The sequence below is a fragment of the Trachypithecus francoisi genome, unplaced genomic scaffold, assembly GCF_009764315.1.
Source record: "Trachypithecus francoisi isolate TF-2019V2 unplaced genomic scaffold, Tfra_2.0 Lachesis_group20, whole genome shotgun sequence".
Lineage (NCBI taxonomy): Eukaryota > Metazoa > Chordata > Mammalia > Primates > Cercopithecidae > Trachypithecus > Trachypithecus francoisi.
The window spans coordinates 17,687,182-17,699,631 of record NW_022681466.1 but is presented as its reverse complement, the minus strand read 5'-3'; the positions used below and the strand labels follow the sequence as shown (position 1 = coordinate 17,699,631).

The 12,450-nt window shown below is 45.6% G+C and overlaps 1 protein-coding gene across 4 annotated transcripts in view; it reads right to left on the bottom strand.

The window, feature by feature from the left end:
• Positions 1–12,450, bottom strand: part of RETREG3 (reticulophagy regulator family member 3) — a 31,876-nt gene that overhangs the window by 11,784 nt on the left and 7,642 nt on the right. For all 4 annotated transcript variants that reach the window (XM_033182938.1, XM_033182937.1, XM_033182939.1 and 1 more), the window contains one exon: positions 2,082–2,188. In XM_033182938.1, the coding sequence (XP_033038829.1) occupies positions 2,082–2,188 (107 nt within the window). The remainder of the gene's footprint in view (positions 1–2,081; positions 2,189–12,450) is intronic.

Below are 12,450 nucleotides of genomic sequence, written 5' to 3'. Positions count from 1 at the left end.
GATTGTACCACTGCATTCCAGCCCAGGCAACTAGAGTGAAACTCTGTCTCAAAAATAAAAAATAAATAAATAAATAAACCAAAAAAGATAAATAAAAAAGTCGGTTGGGTGCGGTAGCTCACACCTGTAATCCAGCACTTTGGGAGGCTGAGGTGAGTGAATCACTTGAGTCCAGGAGTTTGTGACCAGCCTGGACAACATGGCAAAACCCCATCTATAGAAAAAATACAAAAATTAGCTGGACATGGTGGCAAGTGCCTATAGTCCCAGCTGCTCAGGTGGCTAAGGTGGGAGAATTGCTTGAGCCCAGGAGGTTGAGGCTACAGTGAGCCATGATTGTGCCACTGCACTCCAGCCTGGGTGACAGACCAAGACTCTGTCTCAAAAAAAAGGATGGGCCAGGTGCGGTGCCTCGTGCCTGTAATCCCAGCACTTTGGGAGGCCGAGGCGGGTGGATCACCTGAGGTCAGAAGTTCGAGACCAGACTGGCCAACATGGTGAAAACCCGTCTCTACCAAAAATACAAAAATTAGCCAGGCAAGGTGGCACATGCCTGTAATCCCAGTTACTAGTGGGGCTAAGGCAGGAGGACTGCTTGAACCTGGGAGGCGGAGGTTGCAGTGAGCGGAGATCATGCCACTGCACTCCAGCCTGGCCAACAGAGCGAGACTCCATCTCAAAAAAAAGAAAAGAAAAGAAACAAACAAAAAACCTGGCCGGGCGCGGTGGCTCAAGCCTGTAATCCCAGCACTTTGGGAGGCCGAGATGGGCAGATCACGAGGTCAGGAGATCGAGACCATCCTGGCTAACACGGTGAAACCCCGTCTCTACTAAAAAATACAAAAAACTAGCTGGGCGAGGTGGCGGGCGCCTGTAGTCCCAGCTACTCCGGAGGCTGAGGCAGGAGAATGGCATAAACCCGAGAGGAGGAGCTTGCAGTGAGCTGAGATCCGGCCACTGCACTCCAGCCTGGGTGACAGAGCCAGACTCTGTCTCAAAAAAAAAAAAGAAACAAACAAAAAACCTAATCCCAACATACTTTCAGTTTTATTTCCTAGCACTCCCTTTAATGAACCTTCATCCTGGCCATATGATCAATTCTCTGATGTCAGGAAATGCTTTGCAACTTCTGGTTCCTCAGACTAATCAAGTCACTGGACTCTCTAGATACACTTTTTTCTCGATCTGTTCAAATCTTTTGCTTTGTTCCACTCTCGAGCTAGGGACAAAATATATGACAAGTATACCAATTACATACTGCCCTGTGACATCTGTGGTACTGGTCTATAACTGTCACTTAATTTTTCATTTGTTTATGTATGAGCTTTTTAAAAAGACACTACATGTCATGGTTCTCTCTCTCTCTCTCTTTTTTTTTTGAGACTGAATTTTGCTGTTGTCACCATGGCTGAGTGCAGTGGCATGATCTTGGCTCACTGCAACCTCCGCCTCCCGGGTTCAAGCTATTCTCCTGCCTCAGCCTCCTGAGTAGCTAGGATTACAAGTGTGCGCCACCACGCTCAGCTAATTTTTTCTATTTTTATTAGAGACAGGGTTTCATCATGTTGGCCAGGCGGGGCTCAAACTCCTGACCTCAGGTGATCCACCCACCTGGGCCTCCCAAAGTGCAGGGATTACAGGCGTGAGCCACTGCGCCCGGCCATCATGGTACTTTCTATAAGTCACAACTGGCTATCCTAGCGTTTTGCAAATGAGCAATTTAAAAGAAATTCCTGAGAGGTAAATTAGTACTGCCTCAATAAAGATGCAGTGTCCAATAATGATAATTATTATTTTTAATTTGAGGACTACTTATTCCTCAGGCCATTATGTTGGCAAAAATATCTCAGGTGGTGAGTACAGACTACCTGTGCTTAGTAACAATGGGAAGGGCAGAACCCAGTTCCAAGGAACCATAATTGGGGCACAAGTCCTTCAAGTGCCTCCTAAAGCAAATGATTCAGACTTCGAAAGACAGTCCCCAGCTCCATACACCTCCTCATAAATCCCTAATACTAAAGGTACAAATTATAGGAAAGGCCATCTTCAGTTCAGATTGTTTTAAATGCTACCAAACTCACCTTTTATTTCAGGCCAGATTTTGTTCTTCCACTGGTCAATACACACAATGATCATCAAGCCAAATGCAAGTAAAAACACAAGACGAAGGGATGTCAGGGCAAAGAACCTACAGAGGAAGAAAAACAGAAGAAAGATCATTTATCTAGTTAAGCTAATTTCAGAAAAGGCCACGTGTGTACTATGGGCTCTGTGGTAAATAGACCTGAGGTCTAGCTTTTTTTGTTCTGACACTTAACTAGTTATATACTTCGGGTAAATCATTTAAACCTTCTGGACCTTAACTACTCTACCTATGGGGCAGAGAGGATAATTTGCTGCTGTAAAGGCAGAATACTAAATCAAATAACTTCTTAAAGCTCCTTCAGCTTTCCAGTCTGTACCTCTATTAATTTCACAGAGAAATTCATCCTTGATAACAAGTTGTTATAATGAAAGCAAACACCTTTCTATCAAATTAGACCCCAGTGTAGGGCAACAAACTGATAGAGATGCACTCAAGAGCATTTAATTCAATTACATATCTTTTTACAGATAAAGGAACTGAGGCCTGAAAAATATTTGATTAAGGTCACATAGAAAGTTGGCATGAAAGCTATATTTAAAAGCAGATTCTGGCCAGGCGCAGTGGCTCCAGCCTATAATCCCACCACTTTGGGAGGCTGAGACAGGTGGATCACCTGAGGTCGGGAGCTCGAGGTCAGCCTGCCAACATGGTGAAACTCCGTATCTACTAAAAATACAAAAATTAGCCAGGTGTGGTGATGTGCACCTGTAATCTCAGCTACCTGGGAGGCTGAGGCATGCCTGTAATCCCAACTACCTGGGCGGCTGAAGCATAAGAACTGCTTGAACCCAGGAAGCAGAGGTTGCAGTGAGCCAAGATCACACCACTGCACTCCAGGCTGGGCAACAGAGTGAGACTCGGTCTCAAATAAATAAATAATAAATAAAAGCAAGTTCTCCAGAATTAACACAAATGCTTCTCAAACTCTTCCAAAAAAACAAAAAAGGAAGCACTTCTTGATTTATTTTGTGAGGCCAGCATTATCCTGATACCAAAGATATAATAAAACTGTAGACCAATATTCCTTATGAATATAGATGTAAAAATCTTCAATAAAATACTAGCAAGTTAAATTTAGCAGCATGTTAAAAGTATTATACACCATGACCAAATGAGATTTATCCCAAGACTGCAAGGGTGGTTTAACATACAAAAAAATCAATAAGTGTAAGGTATCACATCAGTAAGATAAAGGAAAAGCTAGTTCTTATTTGAAGGAATCAATCATAAAAAAAGTTTGAACAATCTGAGAAATCTGACATTGAAAATACATCTAATGATACTAAGGAATTTTTTCTTTTAGATGTTAAGGTAGTTATTTTTTTCAGATACATTTTGGTTTAATATTAAATGAGGAAATTCAGAAACACAGATTAGTACAGATAGCATAAATGTTACACTCTGGGTCTTCATTTTTTTCCCTTTTTTCCCCCTAAGTAACACGTGATGTGAACACGAACTATAGAGCTCTGGCCAGGTGCCGGGGCTCACGCCTGTAATCCCAGCACTTTGGGAGGCTGAGGCAGCCAGATTGCTTGAGCTCAGGAGTTCAAGACAAGCCTCAGCAACATGGCGAAACACCATCTCCAAAAAAAATACAAAAGGCCGGGCGCGGTGGCTCAAGCCTGTAATCCCAGCACTTTGGGAGGCCGAGACGGGTGGATCACGAGGTCAGGAGATCAAGACCATCCTGGCTAACACCTTGAAACCCCGTTTCTACTAAAAAATACAAAAAAAAAAAAAAAACTAGCCGGGCGAGGTGGCGGGGCAAGGTGGCGGGCGCCTGTAGTCCCAGCTACTCGGAGGCTAAGGCAGGAGAATGGCGTAAACCCGGGAGGCGGAGCTTGCAGTGAGCTGAGAACTGGCCACTGCACTCTAGCCCGGGCGACAGAGCGAGACTCCGTCTCAAAAAAAAAAAAAAAAAAAAAAACAAAAAATGAGCCGAACATGGTGGTACGCTTGCGGTCCCAGTTACTTGGGGTACTGAGGCACAAGAATCCCTAGCCTGGGAGGCAGAGGTTGCAGTGAGCGGAGATGGCGCCACTGCACTCCAGCCTGGGTAACAGAGTGAGATTCCTGTCTCAAAAACACAAATATTGGATGAAAATCATGTATATATTAGAAAAGAATATAAATAGCATTTCATAGTATTCTGAAAAGACTAGGCATGGTGGCTGAAGCCTGTAATTCCAGCACTTTGGGAGGCCAAGGTGGGCAGATCACCTGAGGTTAGGAATTCGAGACCAGCCTGGACAACGTGGCGAAACCCTAAAAATACAAAAATTACCCTAGTGCAGTGGCGTGCCTGTAATCCCAGCTACTCGGGAGGCTGAGGCAGGAGAATCACTTGAACATGGAAGGTGGAGGTTGCAGGGAGCCGAGATCGCGCCACTGCACTCCAGGCTGGGAGACAAAGCAAGACTCCATTTCAAAACAAAAGGCCAGGGCGGTGGCTCACGCCTGTAATCCCAGCACTCTGAGAGGCCGAGGCGGGTGGATCACGTGGTCAGGAGATCAAGAACATCCAAGCTAACACGGTGAAACCCTGTCTCTACTAAAGCTACAAAAAATAAAAAAATTAGCTGGGCCTGGTGGCGGGCGCCTGTAGTCTCAGCTACACGGGGAAGCTGAGGCAGGAGAATGGCATGAATCCAGGAGGCGGAGCCTGCAGTGAGCTGATATTGCGCCACTGCACTCCAGCCTGGGCGACAGAGCAAGACTCTGTCTCAAAATAAATAAATAAATAAATTTATCCGGCTGTACATTTGAATATACATACATACACGGGGGATTGGCTGAGGAACTTCACATTTTGTCTCTAGATATTCCTGTACCTTTTTTTTTTTTTGAGATGGAGTTTCACTCTTGTTACCCAGGCTGGAGTGCAGTGGCACGATCTCGGCTCACTGCAACCTCCACCTTCTGGTTTCAAGCGATTCTCCTGCCTCAGCCTCCCGAGTAGCTGAGACTACAAGCACACGCCACCATGCCCAGCTAATTTTTTTTTAGTAGAGATGGGTTTCACCACGTTGGCCAGGATGGTCTTGATCTCTTGACCTTGTGATTCGCCTGCCTCAGCCTCCCAAAATGCTGGATTACAGGCGTGAGCCACTGCACCTGGCCTTTTGCACTTTTTTTTTGAGATGGAATTTTTTGAGACAACATATTGGCTAGGCTGGTCACGAACTCCCTAATCTCGTGATCCTGCCTTGGCCTCCCAAAGTGCTGGGATTACAGGCATGAGCCATTGCACCCTGGCCCTTTTTTTTTTCTTCCCCTTCAGACAGTCTTGCTCTTGTGACCCAGGCTGTAGTGCAGTGGCACTATCTCAGCTCACTACAACCTCTGCCTCCCAGGTTCAAGCGATTCTCCTGCCTCAACCTCCCAAGTAGCTGGGATTACAGGCGTGCGCCATCATGCCTGGCAAATTTTTTTGTATTTTTAGTAGAGACACAGTTTCACCACGTTGGCCAGGCTGGTCTCAAACTCCTGACCTCAGGCGATCCACCCATCTTGGCTTCCCAAAGTGTTGGGATTACAGGTGTGAGCCATTGTGCCTGGTCCTCTACTTTTTTTTTTTCAATAAACGTGAATTCATGTTACTTGTATAATTTTTTTTTTTTGAGACAAGAGTCTCACTCTGTCACCCAGGCTGGAGTGCAGTGGTGTGACCTTGGCTCACTGCAACCTCTGCCTCCTGGGTTCAATCAATTCTCTTGCCTCAGCCTCCCAAGTAGCCGGGATTACAGGTGTGCAACACGACGCCCAGTTAATTTGTATATTTTTAGTAGAGATGGGATTTCACCATGTTGGCCAGGCTAGTCTTGAGCTCCTGACCTCGTGATCCGCCTGCCTTGGCCTCCCAAAGTGCTGGGATTACAGGCATAAACCACTGCGCCTGGTCAAGAAATGTTATTTTATACCACACAAAAAAACTCTTCTTTCTCTGAAGTTCTTATTGTGGCTTGTTCCAAAAAAAGATAAATCTGGGACTAAAACTGACTTATGGATAAGGATTAATCTTGTTATGGAAGATGCTCACAATTTTAGCCTTCAAGACCCAGAAAATATACCCTTTATGAAACTATTGACTTATCTTCATCTGCAGGATGAAATCCCACTACCTCCTGCCTCTCTCCCCACATTGATTCCCTCCCTTTGTTTTTTATATTTCAGTTTTATCAAATTACTTGCAATTCCTTAAGTATCTTATTAGACTGGTGTTCTCCCTATATGAATGTCTTCTCTCTCTTACCACACCTTTCGACCCCATTTTCTTACCATTTATCTTGCAAATCACAGCTTAGATATCTTCCTGTTTGTTATTATTACCTGTCATGTTACATCGTGAACACAAACACACATGAATTTACTTGAGAGTAAAGTTTGTGTGTCTTACTTTTTTCTGTAACTGGGCTTCTTACCACAAGGCCTTGGCATATAACAGGTACTCAAAGGTATGTTGAATTGAGTTGAAGCATAGCTTACAAGAATGGAAGATAAGGGCTGTAACAAGCTATTTAAATAGTCCAGGTCTTAGAGAAACAGTCTTTTTTTTTTTTTTTTAATGTTTACTGGTTTATTATAAGGGATATTTGTTTTTATTGCCATCTCTGGAAAACCAACCTTCTTAGGAGAGCTTATTATCCTTTTCCTACCCTAGTTTCTATTTGTGTTAGTAATCGTGCTCTGGGAAGAGGAAATTGCCGACAGTCTGGCAAACCTCCCTAGAGAGCCCTTTCAAGTACTCTGGAGAAAACAGCGATGCCAAGTGCTGCTGCTGGGGAAGGGAAGCAGCAGCACTGGTGAGCAAGAAACCCTAGAGCCCTTCTTCTTGGCCTTGTTAAATGTGCTTGTTTGTTGGGATGATGCACTGGCTATAGAGAGATCAATGGCCTGAGGCAACTCTAGAGGCTTATTTCTGTTAAGCTGTTTTTATTTTTTAATCTTATATATAGTCACAGTATCCTTTAGGTGGTGGGGTGGAAAGATTGAAATAGGGTTGTCAACTGGGCACAGTGGCTTATGCCTATAATCCCAGCACTTTGGGAGGCTGAAGCGGGTGGATCACCTGAGATTGGGAGTTCGAGACTAGCCTAGCCAACATGGAGAAACCCCATGTCTATTAAAAATACAAAATTAGCCGGGTGTGGTGGTGTATGCCTGTAATTCCAGCTACTTGGGAGGCTGAGGCAGGAGAATCGCTTGAACCCAGGAGGCGGAGGTTATGGTGAGCTAAGATTGTGCCATTGCATTCCAGCCTGGGTGACAGAGCGAGGCTCCATCTCAAAAAAAAAATTATACAACTAACATGAATTCACGTTTATCAAAAAAAAAAAAAAAAGTACAGGGACAGGCATGGTGGCTCACGCTTATAATCCCAGCACTTTGGGAAGCCAAGGCAAGTGGATCACCTGAGGTCAGGAGTTCGAGACCCGCCTGGCCAACATGGTGAAACCCTGTCTCTACTAAAAACACAAAAAAATTAGCCAGGCGTGGTGGCACATGCCTGGGCAACAAGAGCGACACTCCGTCTCAAAAATAAACAAACAAACCAGGTGGATTACCTGAGGTCAGGAGTTTAAGACCAGCCTGGCCAACATGGCGAAATCCCATCTCCACTAAAAATACAAAAATTAGCTGGGCATAGTGGCGGGCTCCTGTAATCCCAGCTACTCAGCAGGCTGAGGTGGGATGATAGCTTGAGTCCCGGAAACTAAGGTTGCAGCGAGCCGTTATCATGCCACTGTACTCCAGCCTGGGTGACATGGCAAGACCCTATCTCAAAAAACAAAAAAGCAAAACAGAAAAAGCCACCTAAACACTAACAAATTGGTTTGTGGGGAAAAAAAAGTTAAAAAAAAACCCAAAAACCAAAACCACACTCAACAGGCCAGGTGTGGTACCTAAAGCCTGTAATCCCAATACTTTGGGAGGCTGAGGCAGGAGGATCACTTGAGTTGAAGAGTTTGACACCAGCTTGGGGAACATAGCAAGACCTCATCTCTACTGAAAAGAAAAACATAAGCTAGGTGTGGTGGTGCATGCTTGTAGTCCCAGTTACTTGGGAAGCTGAGGTGGCAGGATTGCTAGAGCCAAAAGGTTGAGGTTGCAGTGAGCTCTGATTGTGCCATTGCACTCCAGCTTGGGAGACAGAGCAAGACCCTGTCTCAAAAAAGAAAAAAAGAAGTATCATTTATGACATTTATAAGAAAATTGGAAATGTGAACACTGACTAGAATCATTAATTTTTTGCATGTGATAATGATGGCAGATGTTTCCTGAAGTCTCTTTTTCAGAAAAATATACTGAAATACCTAGATTAAATGATATGACACATCAATAACTTGTCTCAAAACAATAAGGAAGAGGTAGAAAAGAACTGGGGTATGGAAGACACAAAACTGGCCATGAATTGAAAAAAATAATAGTATGTACATGGTGGCACACAATATTATTCTGTTTACTTACACATGTTTTAAGCTTTCCATAATAAAACATTTAAAAAATAATCCATTATCCACATATGTACTCTAAAAAATGTGAAGACAGGCTATTCTCTTCATTAAAAAATTCACACATAAAAACACTATGGTTTTTTTTTTTTTTTTTTTTTGAGACGGAGTCTTGCTCTGTCGCCCAGGCTGGAGTGCAGTGGCCGATCTCAGCTCACTGCAAGCTCCGCCTCCCAGGTTCACGCCATTCTCCTGCCTCAGCTTCCCGAGTAGCTGGGACTACAGGCGCCCGCCACCTTGCCCGGCTAGTTTTTTGTTTTTTGTTTTTTTTTTTTTTGAGATGGAGTCTCGCTCTGCCGCCCAGGCTGGAGTGCAGTGGCCGGATCTCGGCTCACTGCAAGCTCCGCCTCCTGGGTTTATGCCATTCTCCTGCCTCAGCCTCCCGAGTAGCTGGGACTACAGGCGCCCGCCACGTCGCCCGGCTAGTTTTTTGTATTTTTTAGTAGAGACGGGGTTTCACCGTGTTAGCCAGGATGGTCTCGATCTCCTGACCTCGTGATCTGCCCGTCTCGGCCTCTCAAAGTGCTGGGATTACAGGCTTGAGCCACCGCGCCCGGCCATTTTTTGTATTTTTAGTAGAGACGGGGTTCCACCGTGTTAGCCAGGATGGTCTCGATCTCCTGACCTCGTGATCCTCCCGTCTCGGCCTCCCAAAGTGCTGGGATTACAGGCTTGAGCCACCGCGACCGGCCAAAAACACTATGGTTTCAAACTTTTTCACATAATACACAGAAAATTAGCCTGGTGTGGTGATGAACTCCTGCAGTCTCAGCCATGAGGTAGAATGATCGCTTGAGCTCAGGAGTTCCAGGGTACGGTGAGTCATGATCACACCACTGCAATCTAGCATGGGTGACAACAGTGAAACCTTGTCTCAAAATAAACAATGAATGGGCCAGGCATGGTGGCTCAAGCCTGTAATTCCAGCACTTTGGGAAGCTGAAGCAGGTAGATCACTTGGTATCAGGAGTTCAAGACCAGCCTGGCCAACATGGTGAAACCCCATCTTTACCTAAAAATACAAAAATTAGCTAGGCATGGTGGCGAGTGCCTGTAATCCCAGCTACTCGGGAGGCTGAGGCAGGAGAATCGCGTGAACCCGGGAGGCGGAGGTTGCAGTGAGCCGAGATCACGCCACTGCACTCCAGGATGGGTGACAGAGCAAGACTCCATCTCAAATAAAATAAAAAATAAACTAAGACTGTGGCTCACGCCTGTAATCTCAGCACTTTGGGAGGCTGAATTAGGCGGATCATGAGGTCAGGAGATCGAGACCATCCTGGCTAACATGGTGAAACCCCTTCTCTACTAAAACTACAAAAAATTAGCCAGAAATGGTGGCGGGCACCTGTAGTCCTAGCTACTCGGGAGGCTGAGGCAGGAGAATAGCGTGAACCCGGGAGGTGGAGCCTGCAGTGAGCCGAGATCATGCCACTGCACTCCAGCCTGGGCGACAGACAGAGGGAGACTCCATCTCAAAAAAAAAAAAAAATAAAATAAACAAAAATAAACTAAGAAGTTTCCAATTGTTTTTTTTTTTTTTTTTTGAGATGGAGTCTCGCTCTTGTTGCCCAGGCTGGAGTGCAGTGGTGCGATCTCAGGTCACCACAACTTCCGCCTCCGGGGTTCAAGCAATTCTCTTGCCTCAACCTCCCGAGGTAGCTGGAATTACAGGTATGTGCCACCACACCCGGCTAATTTTGCATTTTTAGTAGAAATGGGGTTTCTCCATGTTGGTCAGGCTGGTCTTGAATTCCCGACCTCAGGTGACCCGTCTGCCTCAGCCTCCCAAAGTGCTGAGATTACAGGTGTGAGCCACTGCACCCGGCCAAAAGTTTCCTATTTTTGATGTAATAAAGAAAAGCTGAACTATATACATCACTGAGCATGTTACTGTGTCAAAGGCATTAACTATTTTAAACAAATAGCTTTATTGGTCGGGCATGGTAGCTCACATCTATAATCCCAGCACTTTGGGAGGATGAGGCAGGTGGGTCACTTGAGGTCAAGAGTTCAAGACCACCCTGCCCAATATGGTGAAACTCTGTCTCTACTAAAAATACAAAAATTAGCCAGGCATGCTGGTACACACCAGTAGTCCCAGCTACTCAGGAGGCTGAGGCAGGAGAACTACCTGAATCTGAGAGGCAGAGGTTGCAGTGAGCCGAGATCACACCACTGCACTCCAGTCTGGGCCACGGAGTGAGACTCCGTTTCAAAAAAAAAAAAAAGGTAAGAAAATAGCTTTATTGAGATAATGGTTTGTATACAATAAAATTCCCTTTCAATTCATCTGCCAGCAGCAGAGATGAAAAAAAAAAAATCACAGCGCTGTACAACTAATAGCATTATGTAATTTTAGAACATTTTCATCACTCCAAAAGAAACCCATACCCCTTAGTATTCCTTCTCCATTTCCCCCAGCCCTGGAAAAGCTTCTTCAGTGGCTTAAAATATGTTACCAAACTACCTGCTAGAAGGGCTGTCCAGGGGCCGGGCACGGTGGCTCACGCCTGTAATCCCAGCACTTTGGGATGCCAAGACGGACAGATCACGAGGTCAGGAGATCGAGACCATCCTGGTTAACATGGTGAAACCCCGTCTCTACTGAAAACACAAAAAAAAGTTAGCCGGGCGTGGTGGTGGGTTTCTGTGGTCCCAGCTGAGGCAGGAGAATGGTGTGAACCCGGGAGGTGGAGCTTGCAGTGAGTCAAGATCGCACCACTGCACTCCAGCCTGGGGGACACAGCAAGACTCCGTCTCAAAAAAAAAAAAAAAAAAAGGGGCCCGGGCGCGGTGGCTCAAGCCTGTAATCCCAGCACTTTGGAGGCCGAGACGGGCGGATCACGAGGTCAGGAGATCGAGACCATCCTGGCTAACACGGTGAAACCCCGCCTCTACTAAAAATACAAAAACTAGCCGGGCGAGGGGCGGGCGCCTGTAGTCCCAGCTACTCCGGAGGCTGAGGCAGGAGAATGGCGTAAACCGGGAGGTGGAGCTTGCAGTGAGCTGAGATCCGGCCACTGCACTCCAGTCCGGGCGACAGAGGGAGACTCCGCCTCAAAAAAAAAAAAAAAAAAAAAAAAAAAAAAAAAAAAAAAAAAAAAGGGCTGTCCAATTTATGTTCCTATCAGCCATAATTTTTCCATATTTTCCCCAGAATTAAATATGATCATTAAAAATACTTAAGGCCAGGTGTGGCGGCTCACACCTGTAATCCCAGCACTTTGGGAGGCCAAGGTGAGTGAACTGCTGGAGCCCAGTTCAAGACCAGCCTGGGCAACATGGTGAAACCCTGTCTCTATGAAAAATACAAAACAAGGCCGGGCGCGGTGGCTCAAGCCTGTAATCCCAGCACTTTGGGAGGCCGAGACGGGCGGATCACGAGGTCAGGAGATCGAGACCATCCTGGCTAACATGGTGAAACCCCGCCTCTACTAAAAATACAAAAACTAGCCGGGCGAGTGGCGGGCGCCTGTAGTCCCAGCTACTCGGAGGCTGAGGCAGGAGAATGGCGTAAACCCGGGAGGTGGAGCTTGCAGTGAGCTGAGATCCGGCCACTGCACTCCAGTCCGGGCGACAGAGGGAGACTCCGCCTCAAAAAAAAAAAAAAAAAAAAAAAAAAAAAAAAAAAAAAAAAAAAAGGGCTGTCCAATTTATGTTCTATCAGCCATAATTTTTCCATATTTTCCCCAGAATTAAATATGATCATTAAAAATACTTAAGGCCAGGTGTGGCGGCTCACACCTGTAATCCAGCACTTTGGGAGGCCAAGGTGAGTGAACTGCT